Source organism: Onychostoma macrolepis, chromosome 20 (genome assembly GCF_012432095.1).
Source record: "Onychostoma macrolepis isolate SWU-2019 chromosome 20, ASM1243209v1, whole genome shotgun sequence".
Taxonomy (NCBI): Eukaryota; Metazoa; Chordata; class Actinopteri; order Cypriniformes; family Cyprinidae; genus Onychostoma; species Onychostoma macrolepis.
In genome coordinates, this window is record NC_081174.1 from 18840259 (window position 1) to 18863742 (window position 23484).

General features: G+C 36.5%; 1 protein-coding gene across 2 annotated transcripts in view; it reads left to right on the forward strand.

The window, feature by feature from the left end:
* mboat2b (membrane bound O-acyltransferase domain containing 2b) overlaps positions 1–23484 on the forward strand; it is a 35127-nt gene that overhangs the window by 10314 nt on the left and 1329 nt on the right. Inside the window, exons 1-12 of one of the 2 annotated variants that reach the window (XM_058757013.1) lie at positions 3967–4099; positions 4652–4682; positions 5793–5870; positions 9231–9326; positions 9412–9467; positions 12992–13046; positions 13272–13455; positions 14727–14919; positions 15893–15996; positions 16082–16146; positions 19529–19661; positions 23314–23465. In XM_058757013.1, the coding sequence (XP_058612996.1) occupies positions 5839–5870; positions 9231–9326; positions 9412–9467; positions 12992–13046; positions 13272–13455; positions 14727–14919; positions 15893–15996; positions 16082–16146; positions 19529–19661; positions 23314–23465 (1070 nt within the window). In that variant the 5' untranslated portion in view covers positions 3967–4099; positions 4652–4682; positions 5793–5838. Of the gene's footprint in view, positions 1–3953; positions 4100–4651; positions 4683–5792; positions 5871–9230; positions 9327–9411; positions 9468–12991; positions 13047–13271; positions 13456–14726; positions 14920–15892; positions 15997–16081; positions 16147–19528; positions 19662–23313; positions 23466–23484 lie in introns of those variants that run through there. The other variant, XM_058757012.1, reaches the window with a different exon arrangement.

A 23484-nucleotide genomic window follows, 5' to 3' on the forward strand; every position in this document is an offset into this window, starting at 1 on the left:
TCATAATTTCCTAATGTTAAAAGAAGAAACTTTAAAATGTAAAAATATAGCCTATTAGTAGCTAATAGTGAATGTTGAATTGAAAACACTCTAAAGCCGGGCTCACACTGTGCGATTTTTTTTTTTTTTTAAAGTCCTTTAGGATTGTACTTGTCAGACTGTACGAACATGATGATTATGTCACACTATAGGATCTCAGTTGTCATTAATGTCAGACTGTACGACAGTCAAGACGAGTTAAAAACGGGTGCGCGCAAGAAAACTTATCCGAAGTTTTACATTATCAACCCATACATGTCCAGTGACTGCGAACTGCATTGCACGCGGTACCGAAATGTTGGCTGTCATGAAAAGTATATGAACGGCGGCAATACCGGCGTGTTTAAGAAGAATAGTGTATGTATTCATACACACGCACATGAAAACAGCGGCGCAACCAGTGTTTATATAAAAAAGAAACATATCAGATGAATTCCGTGAGCGGAGGACGGGAGCGCCGGAGTTTATAGCTGATAGAATAATTCTCAAGCATTAATTCTGCTCATAGCTTGCCTTGAAAAACGGAGACAGTTTGATATTCGTCGCAGGGGTAGTCACACTGAAGGACTGTGCGCCAAATCTTCTGACACTGCCAGAATTTCGTCGGAGGTGAAATTTGATCGCAACAGCCATTAATCGGCTGTCAGTGAACATGTCAAACCAGCGATCAAAGACTACGGATTTTAGCCTAGGATTATAGGAATCTTTTAGGATTTTCAAAATTTGTCCCAGACGACCAAATCGTGGCCAAAATCGCACAGTGTGAGCCGGGCTTAACAAGGAACAATACTTGGCCATGTTTAAATATCTACACAAGGCCATAGCATTAAAATTACATACATATGGATATTGTATGTGTACTCACACACTTTATTTGCTTCTATTTTTTAACACTTGATAATTATCTAATCAAAAAAAAAAAAAAAGTTAGTCGCGCTGCGTCTAGGAGAACTCAGAGGTATCACACACACACACACACCAGACGCTTTGCGTTCAAATCAAGTGGCGGTCTAAAACAATTTATTTAAATCACCAAATGGACATAAGTTTGCTTCAAGAATGAACAATGTGGCATAAATGAGTTTGAAGTTCGGTGTTTAAAAAAACAGAGCAACTGGAAAGAGAACGCGCGATCTATTACAGCTCTCTACATGAAGCATACCGACTTTATTAGAGCCACAGAAAGACAAACGCTTTTGCTGAAACATGCACAATACATAATTTATAGCGTAGGGTGAAGTCATTATGTACATTCACAACGATTTGGGACAAATATAATGTAATTTAATAGAAAACTATGTGAATGGCGCTCTGTTCCGCGGCAGGCTTTTCTGACGGCTGTATTTAAATGCGAGTCTGGAGTTTCCCGCTCTGTGCAGCGCGCAGTGTCACGTGTCAAAATAAACAACACGTGCTGTCAGTGATTTCCGCCTCTAGAGGCTGCTCTCGTACTGTATAATGCCAGCGGACCCTTCTCAGCCATTCCGGCAACGGTTGCAAACCGGAAAACTATCGGCATGGATTTTTGCCAATAACCGATAGTTGTGGCAATCAACTATCGGTGCCGATTAATCGGCAAAACCGATGAATCGGTCGACCTCTAATCTGTATTGATATATTGAGTTGGTGTCATCTTTCATGGTACCTTTTCTCTGAATCTCTGAAAGTCTGAATCTAAGCAGGATGTGTTTACTCTGTTTACTGGGTGTTGAGAATCAGAAAGCAATCTCCACTGCAAAGTGAAATGAATTTGAGCTTTCTTTTGGAGACACTAACTATTTTATGAATTATTAGTATGATTCGTCTTATCACAATGCAGCTAAAATGCTTTTGTGTGGCTTTGTGGTGAAATGTTTGGCACTGTGGCTATAGCTCAAGATTGTTATGTTGCTGGGTTGGGCCAGTGTGAATGTGCTGGTGTCAAATATTTATGATTTATTTAATTTTGTGGATATATTACAAGGCCATTCTTTATTTATGGCACATTTATGACCTTTGACATTTGATTTATGACATTGGACCTTTTAGCTGTGTGATTTCCTATAACTAACTAACTGGCTTATTTAGTGTATTGTGTGCTTGCTGCACGTGTGACAGATGAAATTGAGTGAGAGAGCAACAGGAAGTATGCAAAGAAAGTGGCAGAAGCTGGCAAACAAGCCTCTGTCAAAACCGACTTCTTATCCTTCATCTGTCAAGGATCATTTTATGTTGTGTCTGAGACATTATGTAAGCCTTCATAATTATAACTAACTCAGTTTCTTACCAGCATTATTTAGTCTCCGTGTGCTTGCCGTTAATGAGCAGTTGTTCATAATGGACCGTTCTTTGCTGTCAGTGCAGTTGGGGTTAAGTGTTTCAGTAAAGTAGTAAACCAAATTCAAAGGGACATGATTTCAGTTCAGATTTTTTTTACGTCTGGCTCAGGTAATCTCAAAGACACATGGCTCTCTTATACTATTAGTGTGCTGTCATCTGTCATTTAGCATGGTTTTTGATTTATTGATTACTTGGAGCTTGAGATGTCTTTTGATGAGTTTACAATACAGCATTGCTAGTGCTACATACATACAAGTTAAAGCATGCTGCCAAGAAACTCCCATAATTCCCTTGGTCTGGTCTGCAGACCACACTGGGTCGCTTGACAGATGTACTGGATGTCGCAAAACAAGCAGTGTCCTTGTTGTGGTGGATTTCTGAAGTGCTATTCTACTGTTGATGAGTTTATTGTGTGGTGTGTGAATTCTGTCTTTGTTTGCAGTTAACAAAATACTAACACAAAACAAAATTAAACTAAATACTAATAAATAAGAAAAATTTGATCTAAAATTGAGTTTAGTTTTGGGTTTTATATTTTATTATATAATAATATTATTATAATATTATTGAATGCCATTTTTTTTCAGTTACCATGAAAGTAGTTCCTGGTGGTTATGGCCCTGTTCATTTTGTTGGAAGATTCAATTTAGAGTTTTGATGACCACTTTTGTCTGTTTCAGTACATGAAACTTAGTATCTGTTTTTCCCTTTTAATGTGCCACACATGCCAAAAAAGTAGCTATTCTGCAGACTTATGATGATTGTTATGAATAAGCATAGGAATAAAGCTCTTTACAGATGTTAAAATGTTTGAATTTGGTTGAAGATATCTGTCTTCAGATGATTTGCAGTAGAAATTTCACAGCTGTTTCCAGTCAAGAAACAACTCCCAGTCTCATGCTGTGGATGCCTTTGGCTTTCATGGGAAGCATGTCAGTGTGAAGCTCAAGGCATTGTCTTTTAAGTAGGTCACAAGGCTTGCAGGGTCCTGAAATACTGCAGGAACCTCACTGAGTCCTGCCAACCTTCTGACGTTCTCCTGGAACAGTGTTGAATCGTTGTTCACTTCTCTGACCCTGTTAGTCGTGGTTTGTTTTGATTTTGACTGCTTATTATTTCTTCTAAATTCCATTGTCTTTAAATAATAACCTGGGGTAAGTGACATGTTTCCAGTGTCAAATACTGTAGTTTTTCTATACACTGAATTCACTGAATATCAGAATATAGCCTATTTGATGTTAAATGTACTGCTGGAGCAGTATTTGGACCAATGGGGTTTCAGTGTGGACGGTGCTACCATTGGATCCTCTGCAGTGAATGGGTGCTGTCAGAATAAGAGTTCAAACTGCTGATAAAAACATCACAACAATCCACATGGCTCCAATCCATAAATTAACATCTTGTGAAGCGAAAAGCTGTATGTTTACAGCTGAAAGAAAATATTTTAATGTAATTTAAAATGCATTTAAATAAATAAATATTTATTAAAATAGCTGAAAAGTTCTACATCTCATCTAAGTATCAGCTTTTGGGCCGTGATGGCATAAATTCAGTTGATGATCAGTTGTGTTTTTTGTATGTTTCTTTGTTTTTAGGTGAACTTTGTAGTATGTCAGCTCTGTGCCCTGCTCACGGCTGTGTGGTTCAGGCTCTATCTGCACCCCAGCAAGACCAGTCCTTTTGTGCGGCATGTGGTGGCCACACTGCTGGGCATCTACTTTGCACTCTTCTGCTTTGGCTGGTGAGTATCGCATCCCTCTCTGTGTGTCCGCATTGAAACTGAAACCAGTTTTTGATTGTACTCCCTGCTGCTGGACTGCAGGATTTGTGCTGGTGTGACATTCCAGAAAGATACAACAGACACCAATCAATAGAAAATGTAGCAGTCTGTGAAACGACAGATATTTGATACAGAATAAACAAACGGTTTATAGGACAATAAAAAGAGCCGAAGCTGACGTCTGTAGTACACAGTCAAGTATCAAATTATGTGGTATGTTTCAGTTGTAAATACACCTGTATGACTCCCTCAGCTCAGTGCAACAGTCACTGGACATTATTTTGAGCCTTTGTTCGGAAAGTCATCTGTGAGATGAAAGACACCATTACAATATTGGATTCAAACCAAAAAAGGATTTGAAAAATGGAAAACAGAAATACAAGTGTTTATGGTTACAATGAATTTTGTTGAGTGGTGGGTCACATTTTTGGATTGTGAGTCATATAATATGTGTTTAGAATTTACAATAATACAATGTTTTTTATTCATTCATTCTTTTTTTTTTTTTTTTAGAAACATGATCTTTTTAAAAGAAGGTTTAAAGGTTATGCACACACACACACACTGCTCCGGGTGTGTTCACGGTGTGTGTGTTCACTACTGTGTGTGTGCACTTGGATGGGTTAAATGCAGAGCACACATTCCAAGTATGGGACATTGGGACACTTCACTTCACTTCACTTCACTTCACTTCACTTCACTTATATAATGCTGCACTTTTTCCCCACAATATTGCATATTCAGAAAATACTTCAGATCCTTATGTTATTTTTGTGTCTAATCATATAATTTACTATAGCTAAATGTAATGACATTTAATAATAATAATAATTATAATAAAATGATAAAATTAGATTTTTCAATTCCCGTATACTTTGTGAAAACCTTTGCTGGAAACAGCTGGTGTTTTAATTTTATTAAGAGAGTAACATTAGAAAAAGTCTTGTCGATGCTAACATAGTTTTAGAGACATTAGTGTCTGTGTTGTGACTGTCGGCACACACAAGCTTGTATTGATGTGTCGGTGGTGACTAAAATCCGGAACTCATTAGCATCTCATTTAATAAGACAACAGATCAATAGGCCACACTCATGATAATAAAGGATAGATAAACGTCTGGTTGGCTGCTAATTAGTGGCATCTTTTCAAACCCTTATTAAATTGTCTCTGTTTGTGTACGTGTGTGTTTAAGTGTGTCTTACAGACAAGCTTCCATAAAGTTTCCTTTCTTTACATAAAGGCAGTTTCCTTTGTTGAGTCCGGGTAATAGGCATACAAATTCAGCTTTTCTACTTGAACGAGGACAAACCGAAATCTCAAAAACTGTTTGTCAAGACAGTGTTCCAATAACATTTAAAATCAGCAATAACCAAAAAAAAGGGATTTTACATCTTAGCTTAGATTACACTAAAAACCGTTTTTATGCTGATCCAGATAATGTGCATTTACATCCAGTTACATCAGAAAGGCTATAGGCTGTTCTGCAAGGTGGAACTCTGTTCCTGCCATATTAAGAGTTAGAGTCCTCCCTTTCATTTTCAATAAGTATTTAAGTACTTTGTAAGTATCATTTAAATGGTCATTCTTGTATAGTCATCCTGAAGCAAAAATCTGCTGTGTTAATAGAAACAACATTTTCTCTCTCTTCTTCAGGTATGCTCTTCATTTCCTGCTCCAGAGTGGCATTACTTATGGAATAATGATTCTGACTGGAGTCGAGCACATGCACAAGTGAGTCTGTAATTTCATAACTATAACAACATTGAAAGTACTCAAAAGTGCTTTAAAGTTGTCTTTTTTGCTTTCATAGCATTAAATGCAACATTAAATCAAAAGTGACATTTACTTACTACTAAAGAGCTCATGAATTGGCTGGACAAGTACAGCGTTTCTTGTGCTGACTGCACAAAAATGGCCTCAAAGCATATAATGCAGTTTCACTAGGAAATACGTAACACCATTACATTACTTTAAATTCAGTAGAACCCAGATATGAGTGAATCCTTCATGGCCCCCTTTTCATTCGTAAGGTGAACTGAGGTCCATGCTGATAGAAGTCGTCCCCTCTCTTACAGCCCGACTCTTCTGATGAAAGAGCTGAAAACTGACCCACAGATAATTATAATGATAAAGAGATCATTTTCTTCTCCCGCTAACCATCAGTCACTGTCCTCCTCACGGGTGTAATAAAATCTTCCATTATTTCCCCTCTGCCATCTCCTGCCAGCTGCCAGAAACTTTTTACTAGGTGGTAAATATAAAACTGCCTCAATGTCAGACTTCCGCCAAACAGCCCTTTAGGGAGATTTTGTTTCAAATGAGGTGATATTACTGTCTTAGGATGATTCAGGGGCAGTTGTTGAGGTAGATTGGTGGGTTGTGTAGAAAGGCTATTGACGTTACTGGTTGTGTCATTTTGGGAAAACATACAGTGGTTGAGACCATTCTATTTTTGGCATTCTTTAGGGGGCAAACTGTTTTGCAGATCTGCAAAACACACTCGCATTGTTGAATGGAAATCACACACACACACACACACACCTCCTCTATCTTCGTACTCACACCTGCAGTGTCTGGGGACCTGAGCTGAATGTGTCATCACTACAGCTCGAGTGTGTGTGTATAAGAAATAATGAGAATGACTGGGAGCTTCTGTTATGCTAGTCTCTGCTACCTAGCTTCATCTGCTTTTCCCTACCTTTGTCTGTGAGATTAAAAGATCTTGCATTTTAAAACCACACGATTACTGGACTAATGACCTTCTGTTGTCATGTGGGTTGAACAGAACACAACAGAAGTTGTTTGTGGCGGATGTTTTATACTAAACTTTCAGTCAGTATGTTTGCATGCACAGCAGAAAACCGCTTATTGTTTTTATGCACTGCGTTAGCATCTGGTCCACACTGCTTTTTTCACCATCTTAGACATGACTCAGAAAACACAGCAGAATATACAGTTAAGATTATAGATATCTAGTTAACTTACTGCTAAATCTACCAAACAAAACCAGTAACCTGGCAAAAAGCATGATCAGAGGACACAGATGAGTTTTGTGAAGGTTTATGTTGTGATAATGACAGTTACTTACACGAGTAGCATACATATAGCGCATAATTAAATGGACTTTAAATATTATTTGCAGTTCAAATTATTTTATGATACGGGAAAAGGCACCAAGGCCACCCTCACTGTTCACAACACTATTCGAAGCACCCATAACCTTTCTAGTTGTTTGAGATTTGCTGAAAAGAATTAAGGAAAAAGTATATATACTGTATATATGTATTTTTCAAAACATATTTTTAAAGTATTTTAGAGTTTGAAAATAGAATATTATAGACTAATTCATAATATGTTTGCATATGGGAGTTAGGGATGTAACGGTATGAAAATTTCTTATCATGATTATAGTGACCAAAATGATCACGGTTATCAGTATTATCACGGTGTTATTAAAATGTGCTGGAGATGTTCAAAAATCACAGACACACAAATCCCTTCAAGTTTTATATTTAAAAATCAACAAACTTTTTGTTTGCATAATCACTAAAACAACATTACCAATGATGTTTGGATTTTAAATGACAACTTGACTGACAACAGTTTAATAGCATGTTCAAATATCTAATGTAAATGTTCAAATAAAGCTTTGAAAAAGTTTCATATAAAGGTAAACCTCACATTTCAGCCTTTAAATAAAGAAAAGGGTTAAGTCAAAATGATAATTGATTAATAAATGGTTATATGTATTTTATCTGCTCCATAAATAATTCTAGATAGCTTATCTGAGTTGTTTAAAAGTGTAGAATCCACATAAGCTTGTTTTTCCTCAACTGGTCAAAATTTACAGCAGGGCATGCAAATTCGGTCTGTTTTTGGCCAGACAGAAAGTGCACACAGGCTGAATGTAAATATAAGTCTCTGTAAATCCATTCTCTGATAGCAGGTGGCTTTATTTGGAAAAGCTGAATAAAGCTTTTTCCCGTAAACTCTGTGGACAAAGCAGTATTGCGAATAAGAACACTTCCTTTAGGTATTACATGGAGCAAAGATGAAAACAAAATGCCATCGAATCATTTCTGAAGACAGTCAGAACCTTCAGAGGTACATTCATATAATGAATTAATTAATTTATATAATTCCCTCAGCACTCTTTTAAAACCTCCCAGCTTTTCTGCCGTGTTTTTACTCAAAACGAAACTAAGTTACTCTGCTGCTGTGCGCACGTGAGACTGTTACTGAAAACTGTGCTTTATGCTGGACAGTATTTATTTATCGTGAGATGTTCAAATTGCGGTAATCGAATATGGTTTTAATGATAATTAAAAAATGAAACGGTAATACTAACCGTGGAGTTTTATGATTTTAATAATTAACATGACTATTCCAGGTTTATAAATCACACACAGATTTTTGGCACTTTGGTTCCTCAAAGGAAAAAGAGAAATACCTTAATTTTTAGTAGTTATCTTAATTTAATGCTTTTTTATATAATTTAATAAACATCATTTATATAATTTAAAATATGCACCTAAATTGGCCAATCCAGTGTTCAAGAGAGCCATGTAAAATAAATACCATACAGACTGAGCAATCGCCTCTATGGCACTAGCAGTTTCAACTCTGTGTGTGTGTGTTTGAGAATATATGTGCGTTTTTCTATCTTCTACCTTCATTTTAATTTCCACATCCCTTTTTTCTGCATCATACAAGAATAGAGAGTAATAATGTCATTCATTAGTGTAGAAAATAATGTGTTTCTACACACAAACACAGACACACACACACACACACACAGAGTCTGCTATTCAGTCTCTGCAGATCAAAAGCCCTCATCACCGCTGAGAGTTCATTTCTGGAAACATCTTTGAGCTCTTTGTTAGCTTATTTTTAAAAAATGATGTTTGTGCTTGTTTCTGGGTTTTAATGGATCATAAAATTCTCCGTATGGCGTCCTCAAGGCCCTCATGATATCAAAGCTCTTGTAAAACTACAATTTATGTGTAACATCTGAAGAAAAATGGTCATAAGTACATTAAAGCATCAGAAATGGCTTGCAATCTAAAACCTGCTGCTTGGTTTACATTGCAGATACTGTTTGGTGGTCGCCCTGGGTTATCTAAGCTTCTGCCAAATCACTCGGGTTTACGTCTTTGATTACGGAATGTACTCTGCAGATTTCACAGGGTAAGAATATGCCTTTCTGTGTGAAGTTTCTGATCTTCTTTGTCCGTGTTTTCTGTTCACATTTCTCGTTTTTTCTCCCTGACAGGCCGATGATGGTCATTACACAGAAGATTACCAGTGTGGCTTTTGAGATCCATGATGGTGAGTGAATCTGTGTGTGTTTGGTTAAAGTTTAGAATACACACAGGAATGATGCATCGGGATTCTGTTCTGGATGCTGTTCCAGGCGACTGCTGTTGTGATTGTCAAATGTGCTGCCAAAGGGCCTGAGAAACTAATTAAAGAAATGGAAGGCAGCGGGATGAAATGAAAGCAAATGAAAACAAGCCTCCCTCCTTCTCTTCACCCCTCTATTGTTCCACGGGGTGACAGATTACCCTTATGATGTGTGCTCCCCACACCGCACTTCTTAATATTACCGTTATCACTAATTCATTTCTTTGTCCTCTGCTGAGTTCAGCTGCTGGCCTGCAAACCTTTGTTATGGAGATTCTTCTAAACAGAGTGGTTTCCCTTAAGATTTACTCTCTGTTTTATCCTCACTGAATGTCTAGTGCAAGATTAAGACTGGATGATATGACAATTTACACTGTGCCATGGCGGCATTGTATCAGATTTAGTCAGTACTGTTTATGCTGCACATAGTTATTGTATTGTATTTATTTATTTATTTTTTAATTACATTTAATTAATTTTATTTTTGATTTGTCTTTGTTAGTTTTAGTTGTTGTTGTTTTTTACTTGTTCAACACGGTCTAGTTTTATTGCTGTCTAGTGGTAATTTAATTCAGACATCATGCCATTTTAGATATATCCATGGAGTGAAGCAAAAATACAAATTCAGGGCTAGAAGAATTTGTTATAAATGGGTGTTGTTAAAACTTGTAGCAATAATATTGAAAATGGCTAGCAAATGTGCTAGCTATAAGTTAAGTGCTAACTATTGGTTTTTAATATTAGTTTTACTTTTTGAGTTTTTTTTTAGTTCATATTACATAACTTGATGCTTTTTTGCACTGATGCCGGACATATATCATTCATTTGTTATGAATAATCGTGTCTTTTTGTCTTCATCATAGTCTAGATAAATATAGAACACAATCAAATGAGATGAAGTCCCTTTCATTTGAAAAGTATTTAATTCAGTGGATTATCCAGAAATGGGCGTTACCATGTGGAAACGAAGCAATTCTCATTGATTTCCAGTACAGATATTGTGAAATATTCTGTTACTGTGATATAAAATTACTTGTCTTGTGATATAGATTGTATGTAAGCTGTCTGCCAGGACTCTTATAAAGTGATTTCACTCGCCTGTTGCCCCGAATAACCTGCCATTGATATTCCCTATGGTCCGTAGGACACTAATAGGAGAAAGTCCCCCATAGAAGTCCTTGCTGACCTCCATCACTAGCTCTGGGACATGTTGATGCATACTGTGGGTGAAGATTTGTCTCTGCACTGCTGCTGCTCACTGAGTCGGGCATAAACCGCAATGAAAACATTTTAAGTGGCTTGTCTTGTTATATGCATAAGGGTGGCAATAAAACAACAAGAAATTATTCAAGCCACTTACCCTGGGTCGCCCTGCCTTATTTTATTGTGCAGGAAGACAAACAACTGAGGCAGAGGAGACTCATGAGTCGACCACATGAACTCTGAGCCAAGTCAATTTACAGCACATTTCTTCCCTCTCTAATTACTTCTGTAAATCAGAGAGAGGCCAGGAAGTGTTAGACCAAAAACTCACAAGCTTAGAATTTGAGCACATATGGTACAGTGAGTACGGAAAGTATTCAGACCCCCTTACATTTTTCACTCTTTGTTATATAGCTATTTGTTCATTTTTTTTTTTTTTCCTCATTAATGTACACACAGCACCCCATATTGACAGAAAAACACAGAATTGTTGACATTTTTGCAGATTTATTAAAAAAGAAAAACTGAAATATCACATGGTCCTAAGTATTCAGACTCTTTGCTCAGTATTTAGTAGAAGCACCCTTTTGATCTAATACAGCCATGAGTCTTTTTGGGAAAGATGCAACAAGTTTTTCACACCTGGATTTGGGGATCCTCTGCCATTCCTCCTTGCAGATCCTCTCCAGTTCTGTCAGGTTGGATGGTAAACATTGGTGGACAGCCATTTTTAGGTCTCTCCAGAGATGCTCAATTGGGTTTAAGTCAGGGCTCTGGCTGGGCCATTCAAGAACAGTCACGGAGTTGTTGTGAAGCCACTCCTTCGTTATTTTAGCTGTGTGCTTAGGGTCATTGTCTTGTTGGAAGGTAAACCTTCGGCCCAGTCTGAGGTCCTGAGCACTCTGAAGAAGGTTTTCGTCCAGGATATCCCTGTACTTGGCCGCATTCATCTTTCCCTCGATTGCAGCCAGTCGTCCTGTCCCTGCAGCTGAAAAACACCCCACAGCATGATGCTGCCACCACCATGCTTCACTGTTGGGACTGTATTGGACAGGTGATGAGCAGTGCCTGGTTTTCTCCACACATACCGCTTAGAATTAAGGCCAAAGTTCTATCTTGGTCTCATCAGACCAGAGAATCTTATTCAGGTGTTTTTAGCAAACCCATGCAGGCTTTCATGTGTCTTGCACTGAGGAGAGGCTTCCGTCGGGCCACTCTGCCATAAAGCCCCGACTGGTGGAGGGCTGCAGTGATGGTTGACTTTCTACAACTTTCTCCCATCTGCCGACTGCATCTCTGGAGCTCAGCCACAGTGATCTTTGGGTTCTTCTTTACCTCTCTCACCAAGGCTCTTCTCCCCCGATAGCTCAGTTTGGCCGGACGGCCGGCTCTAGGAAGGGTTCTGGTCGTCCCAAACGTCTTCCATTTAAGGATTATGGAGGCCACTGTGCTCTTAGGAACCTTAAGTGCAGCAGAAATTTTTTTGTAACCTTGGCCAGATCTGTGCCTTGCCACGATTCTGTCTCTGAGCTCTTCAGGCAGTTCCTTTGACCTCATGATTCTCATTTGCTCTGACATGCACTGTGAGCTGTAAGGTCTTATATAGACAGGTGTGTGGCTTTCCTAATCAAGTCCAATCAGTATAATCAAACACAGCTGGACTCAAATGAAGGTGTAGAACCATCTCAAGGATGATCAGAAGAAATGGACAGCACCTGAGTTAAATATATGAGTGTCACAGCAAAGGGTCTGAATACTTAGGACCATGTGATATTTGCAATCTGCAAAAATGTCAACAATTCTGTGTTTTTCTGTCAATATGGGGTGCTGTGTGTACATTAATGAGGGAAAAAAATGAACTTAAATTATTTTAGCAAATGGCTGCAATATAACAAAGAGTGAAAAATTTAAGGGGGTCTGAATACTTTCCGTACCCACTGTACATCCACTGTGCTCAAATGCAAACATTATGATTTCCCACTAAATTGTGTTTTTAAAGGAATAGTTCACCCAAACCTGCAAGTCTGTCATCATCATTCCATCATTCCAAACCTGGATGACTCGTTTCTTATGTGGAAAACAGGAAAAGAACAAATTTTGAATAATATACTGCTCCATCTTTTCCATGCAGTTACCTTAAATGTTGACTGAAGCTTTATCTACTATTTATATCTATAATCTGGGATGTTTATTATGGATTGATGGTGTTGGGATTGATTATAAATTGTGGGTGTGTATGTTTACAGGAATGGCTAGGAAAGAAGATCAACTAAATCAAAGTCAAAAACTGTTGGCCATAAGGTATGTAGACTAAAAACTATTATTATTAAAATGTTGACAATACAAAGACAAAAATTAAATGAAGGAATGTAGTTTTTGATTGAGTGTGTGTAATTGTGGTAAACTAGTTGCTTTGCCCTTTAAATTTAAAACTGCAATCTCAAGTCTCTTTTCTAGACGTGATGTTACTTTTGTTCTAATGCAATTCTAAAATCTACTTTTCCTCCGTATTTGTGTTTTATTCAGACGAATGCCCAGTTTATTGGAGTACTTCAGTTACAACTGTAATTTCATGGGGATTTTGGCTGGTCCAACCTGCTCTTATAACGATTACATAGCCTTCATTGAGGGCACCCCCTATCGCCACAGAGTCCTTGAGACCAAAGGAAAAGTCAATGGGAAGAGCAGACTGAACGACCCTTCACCAAATGTTTGTTTTAAGTTGTTTGTATTTTCTTATAACTTCACATTACACACCAATTCAAGTCACAATTAGCTTAAATGTTTACCGTTAAAAAGTTTGGGATAAGATATTTTGCATTTATTTAATAAAAAAATACAGTAAAAACTGTAATATTGTTAAATAATATTAGTAATTTAACATAACTGTTTTCTATTTTGTTGTTTTAAAATGTAATTTAGTCCTTTGATCGTGAAGCTGAATTTTCAGCAGCCATTAGTCTTGTGTGTCACATGATACTTCAGAAATCGTTCTGTTGATTTGGTGTTCAAGAAAAATGTCTTATTATTTTGATGTTGAAAACATCATTGTACTGCTTACTATGTGGAGACTTTGATAGCCTATATATATATATATATATATATATATATATATATATATATATATATATATATATATATATATATATATATATATATATATATATATATATATATATAATAATAATAATTATTATATATATATATTTTTTTACATTTATTACTGCAATCTTTGATCAATGTAAAATTCAGAAGAAGAGCATTTATTTGCTATATAATTCTTATAGAAATCTTTACCCTCATATTTTATCAATTTAATGCCTCTTTGTTGAACAACAGTATTAAATGAATGAAAATTCTGTCATTAATTACTCACGCTCATGTCGTTCCAAACCTGTAAGACCTCCATTCATCTTTGGAACACAAATTAAGATACTTTTGATGCATTCCGAGAGCTCTCTGACCCTCCCATAGACAGCAAGGATCCTAACACGATCAAGGAAACGTCGCAAGGAGATTGTACGCAGATAAGTTATTTACATTCAGATCAAAGCGTGAACTATGCAAACGGCGTATCCGCTATAGTGTGACGCAGAGGAGACGAATTGTTGAATAAAGTCGTTATTTTTGTTTTCTTTGTGCACAAAAAGTATTCTCGTAGCTTCGTAAAATTACGGTTGAACCCCTGATGTCACATGGATTATTTTAACGATCTCCTTGCTACGTTTCTGAGCCGTGTAAGGATCCTTGCTGTCTATGGGAGGGTCAGAGAGCTCTCGGAATGCATCAAAAATATCTTAATTTGTGTTCCGAAGATGAACGAAGGTCTTACAGGTTTGGAACGACATGAGGGCGAGTAATTAATGACAGAATTTTCATTTTTGAGTGAACCTTTAATTTCTTTAAAAAAAAATTCACTGACCTCAATCTTTTGATCAGTAGTATGTTTTATTCAAAATTTCTGCATTTCTGTTTCAACAGACAGAGGTAATCCGGAAACTGGCCACCTGCTTCATCTCTCTGCTGGTCTTCCTCTCCGTCTGCAAAGTCTGTCCTGTGGAGCGTAACGTTGATGATGATTTTATTGCCACCACGCCCTTCTATGCTCAGGTGGTCTACCTGTATTTGTCCATGCTGACCACCCGGCCTAAATACTACTTTGTTTGGACTCTGGGTGCGTGGACTTCCTGCCTCTCCTTCTCTTCCCATCTGGCTAGATTTCTCTCTCCTTTTCTTGTTTTGATCTTTATTGAAAGATATTGATTCGTCTCATCTTCTCTTTGTTTATGTTCCGGTGATGGATATCATGTTTTGATTTCTTTGTTCATTCGCATCATACACTTATTTTTCTGAGGAGGAATAAGACATGATCAATCTGAGAAAGAAAAAGACTTGTGACTAGCCTGATAAATGTACGTATATGTTTGTATATATAAAATCTCAGGCTAGTCAAGTGTTTTTGCAGATTGATCATGTCTTATTCCCCTCAAAAAAATATACGACCCCTCATTTAAAACAGGCATGACACTTCTTTTATCAGTCTGTTTTCCTATTTCCAAGTTGTCCTTTCTCTCCCCCTAATGTGTTATATACTGTACGTGTCTGTTGAACCATACTGGAAAGAATAATTCAATCAAGCAAGAGCAGTAGTTTGTCTTTCACGTTCCATCATTATCGTTTGTGCTGTACCTCAGGCATGATTAATTACACATTAAGATGCATCATCCATCATCTGTTGTGCGGACTGGTTGTGTGACCCATTTGAATTGGGATCAACATCTTACACAACACAGACTCGGTCCATATGGCTTGTGTTTTACTGCCCTCTTCAGACAAATGATGGAACTAAAACTCATATTTGTGTGCAGATATTCAATTCATGCAGTAGGTTTTGACATATTAAGAAGACAATTCTACCAATATTTATTGTACATTCTATTACAGGCTTCTTCTTTGAAATATGAAACACTACATCAAGCATTTCCATAATTCACTGAATTCCTAATTTGGTAGTTACGTACTTGCTCCATTATAACACTTTACACCTATAAAAGTAGAAGCAAACTGGGTGCTGTGTATTCTGGGTTTCATAACATTTATTATTTCTGATGTGAGTATCTTGACACTCATGCTGTCTTTCTAAATAGCTGATGCCATCAATAACGCAGCAGGATTTGGATTTAATGGCTACGACAGTAATGGTTTGCCTCGATGGGATCTCATTTCCAACCTCAGGATCATGAATATAGAGGTCAGTTCAGATGCTGTTACATTGTTTTTTTTCCCCCTCTGAATGAATCGGAAGTGTTGTAATCAGTAAACTCTTGTATTTTCAGCTTGCCACCAGCTTTAAAGTATTCCTGGATAACTGGAACATTCAAACAGCACATTGGCTTAAGAGGTAAGAACAGGAAGAGCACATTTATTTTGCTATTGTACACTGCCATTCAAACATTTGGCGCCTGTAAGATTTTTAATTCTTTTGAAAGCAGTCTTTTGTATTTGCCAAGGCTACATTTATTTAACCAAAACTACTGTAAAAACAGTAACATTGGAAGATATAATTTACCATTTAAAATAATTTTCCACTTTAACATGTTTAAAAATGTAATTTATTCCTGTGATGACAAAGCTGAATTTCAGCAGTCCAGTCTTCAGTGTCACGTGATCCTTCAGAAATCATTCTAATATTCTGATTTTCTTCTCAAGAAACATTTATTATAATCATGTTGAAATCATTTGTGCTGCTTAATATTTTTGTGGAAACTATGATATATTTTAAGTAGAAAGTTCAAAAAACAGCATTAATTTGCTATAGAAATCTTTTTGGTGACATTATACATTTTTATTAATTTAATGCTTCCTTGCTGAATAAAATACTAATTGCTTTAAAAGAAAATCTTACTGACCCCAGACTTTTTGAATGGTTGTGTAATTACAGTACCTTTCACTCCTCTACCTTCATAATTAGAAAAATGCTGTGCTTGTTTAAAATAATGCTGTCCTAGATTGAATGAGGAGTGTCACCACCACAGATCTCAGTAATCTTTGTGTGAGATGGCTCCATCTACTGATGATTTTTCACAATTATCCAGTTTATCAATAATTAAAGGGATAGTTCTCCCAAAAATGAAAATTCTGTCATTAATTACTCACCCTCATGTCAAAGGTCTTACAGGTCTGGCACGACATGAGTGGGAGTAATGACAGAATTTAAATTTTTAGGTGAACTATCCCTTTAACATGTTGTCATTATAAGCAAACAGACTAACAAATTAAAGGTGCACTAAGCGATTTTTGCCAAATGATGTTGATATTTGAAAGCACCAAAACAAACACACCAATAGCCCAATAGGACCTCGCCCCTATTTTGATATCTCCGCCCCACACGTACGTACACAACCCTGGCATAACGACGATCGCGAAAACAAGCATATTTAAACAAAAGCCAACACAGATAAGTTGTGTGAAACAATGTAAAACCAACATTACTCACTTATCAAAAAAAAACAACAATGCAACCTCGGCATCCGATTCGAGCCCTTCCCGCTCCTTGAATTCTCTCCACCGCTGGAAAGCTGCTCCGATATTTACGTGAGTCCTACCTATTGCCTGATTGTTTTGTTCCTCCAATATTTTCCTCTTTTTTTTGTTTTCTTTTTTTTTTTTTTTTATCTCCCAGTTCTCTCTATCTGTAGTTGATCTGCTAATATCCGTCCTGTCAGTGTTGCCAACTAATTTTCAGAGAAAGTTGCTAAAGGAAGGTCGATTTGTTGCTAAATGATGTTGTGATGTCATTGCGCGATTGACGTCATTGCGTAATCACGATGTAAAAGTTTGTCACATCAAATCTCAGCAAAAATATATTTTATATATGTTCATTTAGATCTGTTTGTAAAATGATATGCATAATATAAATAACTATTTTTTTAATACATTGAATTATTGAACACACTAGTAAACTAGAAATACTACACATTTTCAACAATTATGCTTTAGCAAAGTCCCTTTCAAGGATTTCTATAGTCTTTGGCTTTAAGCAGTGTATTAGTAGTTAGTGTGCTACACTAACTTTTTTACGTCTGTAAAAAAAATAGGGCACGATCTACTATGTTAATATGAAAGAATTTTCGGTATTGTTTTTTTTTACCTGCATTTTAAATTACGCATTGTGTTTTCAGGTTACAATACAGGGTGATAATGGATAGTGTCCTGGAAAATTACTAGTATCTTTTCCATTTTTCTTACAGAGTACTAACTGATCAACAATCGCAGGTACAAGCTACTAACAAAGTGTGTCATAAATAAACAATGTTTCAATTTTTCAGTTATTATTGTTAAATTGAACAATTGCAAACAGTAGCTAACTAGTTCACGTGATGTGTGTACTGCTAGGCATTTTTGGTTTTCTCTTTTTGTGTAATTTGGATGGAAAATGTGTGCCTTTTTATTGTCCGAGTCACTTATCAGCTAAAAGTTGCCAAATAAATTTGAAAATTTGCTAAATGTGTTGCTAGGTGCATTTGGAAGAAAAAGTTGCTAGGGTAGTCTGAAAAGTTGCCAAATTTAGCAACAAAATTGCTAAGTTGGCAACACTGCGTCCTGGGGCCTGTACCATGAAGCTGGTTTAGCTGGCTAGCCAGGTAAGTTTCAGTTTAGTTTGCGTCAGCTCTGGGTTTTAGGTACCATGAAAGTGGTTTGGTTTTTAGCAGTGTTCATCACCATAGTAACTTACGCTCCACAGCTAACCTGCTCCGGGGCAGGTTATGTTCTGCTTTAGAGATCTCCAACCGAAATTTGACCAATCAGCTTCAAGCAAAGTGACACATCTCTGACGCAATAAAGCCACAGTTTCTCTTACTCCAAATTAAAGAACACTAGTAAAACATTTTTAAAGATCAATAGGATAGATAGGATTATTTTTTATAATTATTTTATATAACTATTATATTCTTAAGCCATTACACAAGCCAGCTTAGTTTAATAGTAATTATTAAGCTTTTATTTAAAATCAATGTAAACATATACAAACAGATAATATAAATAATATGCAATATAAATAAGTTTTAGAATCAATAGCTTTAAACATGACTACATATGAGCTTAGATTTTTAATTGTTTTTATATCTATAAATATTATCAACTGTATAAACTAACTTTACAATTTTTACTTGCACTTATATGGTAAGATGTCATCTTTAAGTTTTCCTCTTTCATGGATAGATCGTTTCATGATCGTGCTGTGTAAATGTGTTTAAATTCTTCATATTGTTCAATCTTTTAATCTTCGCACTCAAGAAGTGAATCATAGTTTTAAGGCATGTGATTGGCTCCTCATTACTGATGTCACACTTTCATGTGCATGCGCTCCATTAACTCGGGATCAAGCCTGAGTTGACAGTGAAAGTTGATGATCAGCTTCATTGCACCAACAAAGCCGGATTGGACTGGTTTGGTTTTGTCAACTCAAAACTAATCCTGTAACACTGAGTTTGTTCAGCCACCATCATGGTACAGGCCCCTGTAGGCTACACTCAAATTGAGCACTGTATCATAACAAGACACGCCCCTTACTGCTGATTGGCTGCAAGTGTGTTTTGGGACATGGTCCGTCACTGTGGTCAAAAGTGTTTTTCAAAAATTGCTTAGTGCACCTTTAAACTTATATAAGTGTAAGCATTAGATGAAAAGATGAAGAATCATTTCCTTCCTCATTTAATTTTTGTGGTAGCATGATGATTGTATATTGTTTATTATGTGTGACACTGTAAATTGTCTTGTAGGGTGTGTTATGAACGTTGTCCCTACAACCCCACTGCTGCAACCTTCCTGCTGTCAGCCATGTGGCATGGGGCTTACCCAGGCTACTACCTCACCTTCCTCACTGGCATCGTCATCACTCTTGCAGCCAGAGCTGTGAGTGACTTCACATTCTACTTACATGCCCTAAAATTTTGAATATGCATTGATTTAGCATTTTTCTAAGCATAGGAAATATGCAACACTGGGCATTAAGGGTCAAACTTGTTTCTGTTGTTCTCATTTATATTGAATGGTACAACTATTCTAATTTTTCTCAGGTGTTTATTGAACTGTTTTGTCATTATTTATATAGCAAAATATATTTTTAAAATAATAGATATTAAAATGAATACATTAGATTTGAAATGCGCTTTGATATAAATATTTATTACAGTATTTAAATGGTCAGATTGTAGAATATTTACTTTTCAAGACTTTATCCTTAACGGTTGAAATATCTTTATATACCACAGTATATAAAGATATTTCAACCGTTAAGGATAAAGTCTTGAAAAGTAAATATTCTAGGAAAAAAAATGGGCCTCACAATGCATGTGTGTGTGTGTGTGTATACACACAAAGCTGGGTAGTAATTGATTACATGTAATCTGGATTACGTAATCAGATTCCAAAAATTAAGTACTTGTTATCAGAGTAAGTTACATTTTAAAATACTTGTAATCAGACTACAGATACTTTTTTTATGGATTACATATTATTCACACAATAGCAATAAATTATTCATAAATCATTGATTCTCCCTAATTTCTCTTTTTCATCTTTTAAATTTCCTTTCTAAAATAGCCTACTGATTATATACATATATAATATGTATATATTGTCCAGTTTTGTGGACATTCACACAAAGATCAGTCATTAGTCAGGTGGCGACAGCATTTGAACACTGGATTTTACACAAATCATTTCAGGTTTAAGAAGGGTTTCAACATTCAACTACAGATGAACACATTCATTTTTATTTGAATTATTACTCTGTAGGTTTTTTTAAAATGCACTTATTCACATTATTTCTTAGTTACATGTAATGCAGGCATTCCAAAACTTTTTGTCATCTAAACCTTATTAAAATACTAAATATATTTGCTTTAAGTACCCCTTAGATTTTAAAATAAATATTTCAATAATTATGTAAGACATTCGTATGCTCACGGTTTCTATGATGTTGATTAATGATCACACTGCATGCAGGTAAATAAAAATAGTTCACCTTTTTTTTTAGTAAGTGTTTTATTTAAAACAAATACTATAGAAATGCAAAGACGGTTCTCTCCTATACTTATGAATGGGAGAAACTGCAGCGCGCAATATGGAGGAATAGTCCCACCATCTAAATGAAAGAGCCAAATTTCCCATAGAAACCTGACTAGACCAGCCAATGCACATGCGACAGTCTTAAGCACGTTATGACTCCGCATGCGCATTGGCTTGTCTAGCCTGAAAAATAAGCTTATTAAATGCTATTTGAGCATAAGAAACAACATTCATGGGGCAATTAATTTCAGATTTTTGTTGCTGATTTGACATGTAATTTAATTGTGAGTTCAGCGAGCAGTTTTTGAGATTTCAGGATTCCTCCACTCATTAAGATAGGTCTTGATAGGTCTACGAGCTGCCCGGAGCTGTTGCAGATATGGCTGCCAAGTGAAGAGACTTTCCTCGAAAGGGAGTTCAAATAATAAAAAAAAAGAAAAGAAAGGGAGTTTGTTTTAAAATGATTTATTTTCATTTAAATTTTTTTATGATTTAATTAATTGTCAGCTTTTCATTAACCTCACAACCCCTCTGCAGTTCCTTTTTAGGAACACTAGTTTGGGGAAACCTTGATGTAATACCTTAATGCACTTCATGTTGTTAATTACAGTGAATGGAATGAAGTTTTCTTACTCTTTGCATTTGTTACATCATTATGGTACAACATAATGCTATTTAAATCAATGTGATAAACGAGTTAAATCAAAAGTAATCTAAAAGTAATCTGATTATATTACCTATAATGTGTAATGTAACGGATTACGTTACTGACTACAGTTTTTATCATGTAATCTGGAATCAGTAACGTAGTACAATTTGTAAGTAATCTACCCAGCTCTGTATATGTATGTGTATATACAGTGGTACGGAAAGTATTCAGACCCCCTTAAATTTTTCACTCTTTGTTATATTGCAGCCATTTGCTAAAATCATTTGTTCATTTTTTTTTCCTCAATGTACACACAGCACCCCATATTGACAGAAAAACACAGAATTGTTGACATTTTTGCAGATTTATTAAAAAAGAAAAACTGAAATATCACATGGTCCTAAGTATTCAGACCCTTTGCTCAGTATTTAGTAGAAGCACCCTTTTGATCTAATACAGCCATGAGTCTTTTTGGGAAAGATGCAACAAGTTTTTCACACCTGGATTTGGGGATCCTCTGCCATTCCTCCTTGCAGATCCTCTCCAGTTCTGTCAGGTTGGATGGTAAACGTTGGTGGACAGCCATTTTTAGGTCTCTATTCTGTTGGGACTGGGTCTCTCACTGTTGGGACTGTATTGGACAGGTGATGAGCAGTGCCTGGTTTTCTCCACACATACCGCTTAGAATTAAGGCCAAAAAGTTCTATCTTGGTCTCACCAGACCAGAGAATCTTATTCAGGTGTTTTTTAGCAAACTCCATGCGGGCTTTCATGTGTCTTGCACTGAGGAGAGGCTTCCGTCGGGCCACTCTGCCATAAAGCCCCGACTGGTGGAGGGCTGCAGTGATGGTTGACTTTCTACAACTTTCTCCCATCTGCCGACTGCATCTCTGGAGCTCAGCCACAGTGATCTTTGGGTTCTTCTTTACCTCTCTCACCAAGGCTCTTCTCCCCCGATAGCTCAGTTTGGCCAGACGGCCAGCTCTAGGAAGGGTTCTGGTCGTCCCAAACATCTTCCATTTAAGGATTATGGAGGCCACTGTGCTCTTAGGAACCTTAAGTGCAGCAGACATTTTTTTTGTAACCTTGGCCAGATCTGTGCCTTGCCACGATTCTGTCTCTGAGCTCTTCAGGCAGTTCCTTTGACCTCATGATTCTCATTTGCTCTGACATGCACTGTGAGCTGTAAGGTCTTATATAGACAGGTGTGTGGCTTTCCTAATCAAGTCCAATCAGTATAATCAAACACAGCTGGACTCAAATGAAGGTGTAGAACCATCTCAAGGATGATCAGAAGAAATGGACAGCACCTGAGTTAAATATATGAGTGTCACAGCAAAGGGTCTGAATACTTAGGACCATGTGATATTTCAGTTTTTCTTTAATAAATCTGCAAAAATGTCAACAATTCTGTGTTTTCTGTCAATATGGGGTGCTGTGTACATTGAGGAAAAAATGAACTTAAATGATTTTAGCAAATGGCTGCAATATAACAAAGAGTGAAAAATTTAAGGGGTCTGAATACTTTCCGTACCCACTATATATATATATATATATATATATATATATATATAAAATAATTTTTTAAATATATATATATATATTTGCATGCTAAATGATGGTAGGAATACCAAAATTTCAAGGAATTGGTTACAATTTTTGGTTGCAATTTGCATTACAAAAGCCTGATGAAAATTTTGATTAAATCTTTATTCATTTATTTTTTAAAATCACTAATGTCTCCCTGAAAAAATAATTAATCATGAATATCAATGCTTGGGATTCTGAGGGTTGTCAGTTGTTATTCCTCCCCATTTTAATGTTATGTTCCCTGTTTTCCTTCAGGTGAGACACAATGTAAGACCGTACTTCTTGGGTTCTCCAGCTCTCAAGTTTGTGTATGATGTCATCACGTGGGCGGCTACACAGATTGCCATTTGTTACACAGTGGTTCCCTTTGTTCTGCTTTCTGTGGGTCCCTCGCTCAAGTTCTACAGGTGGGTAGGACAAACAGAA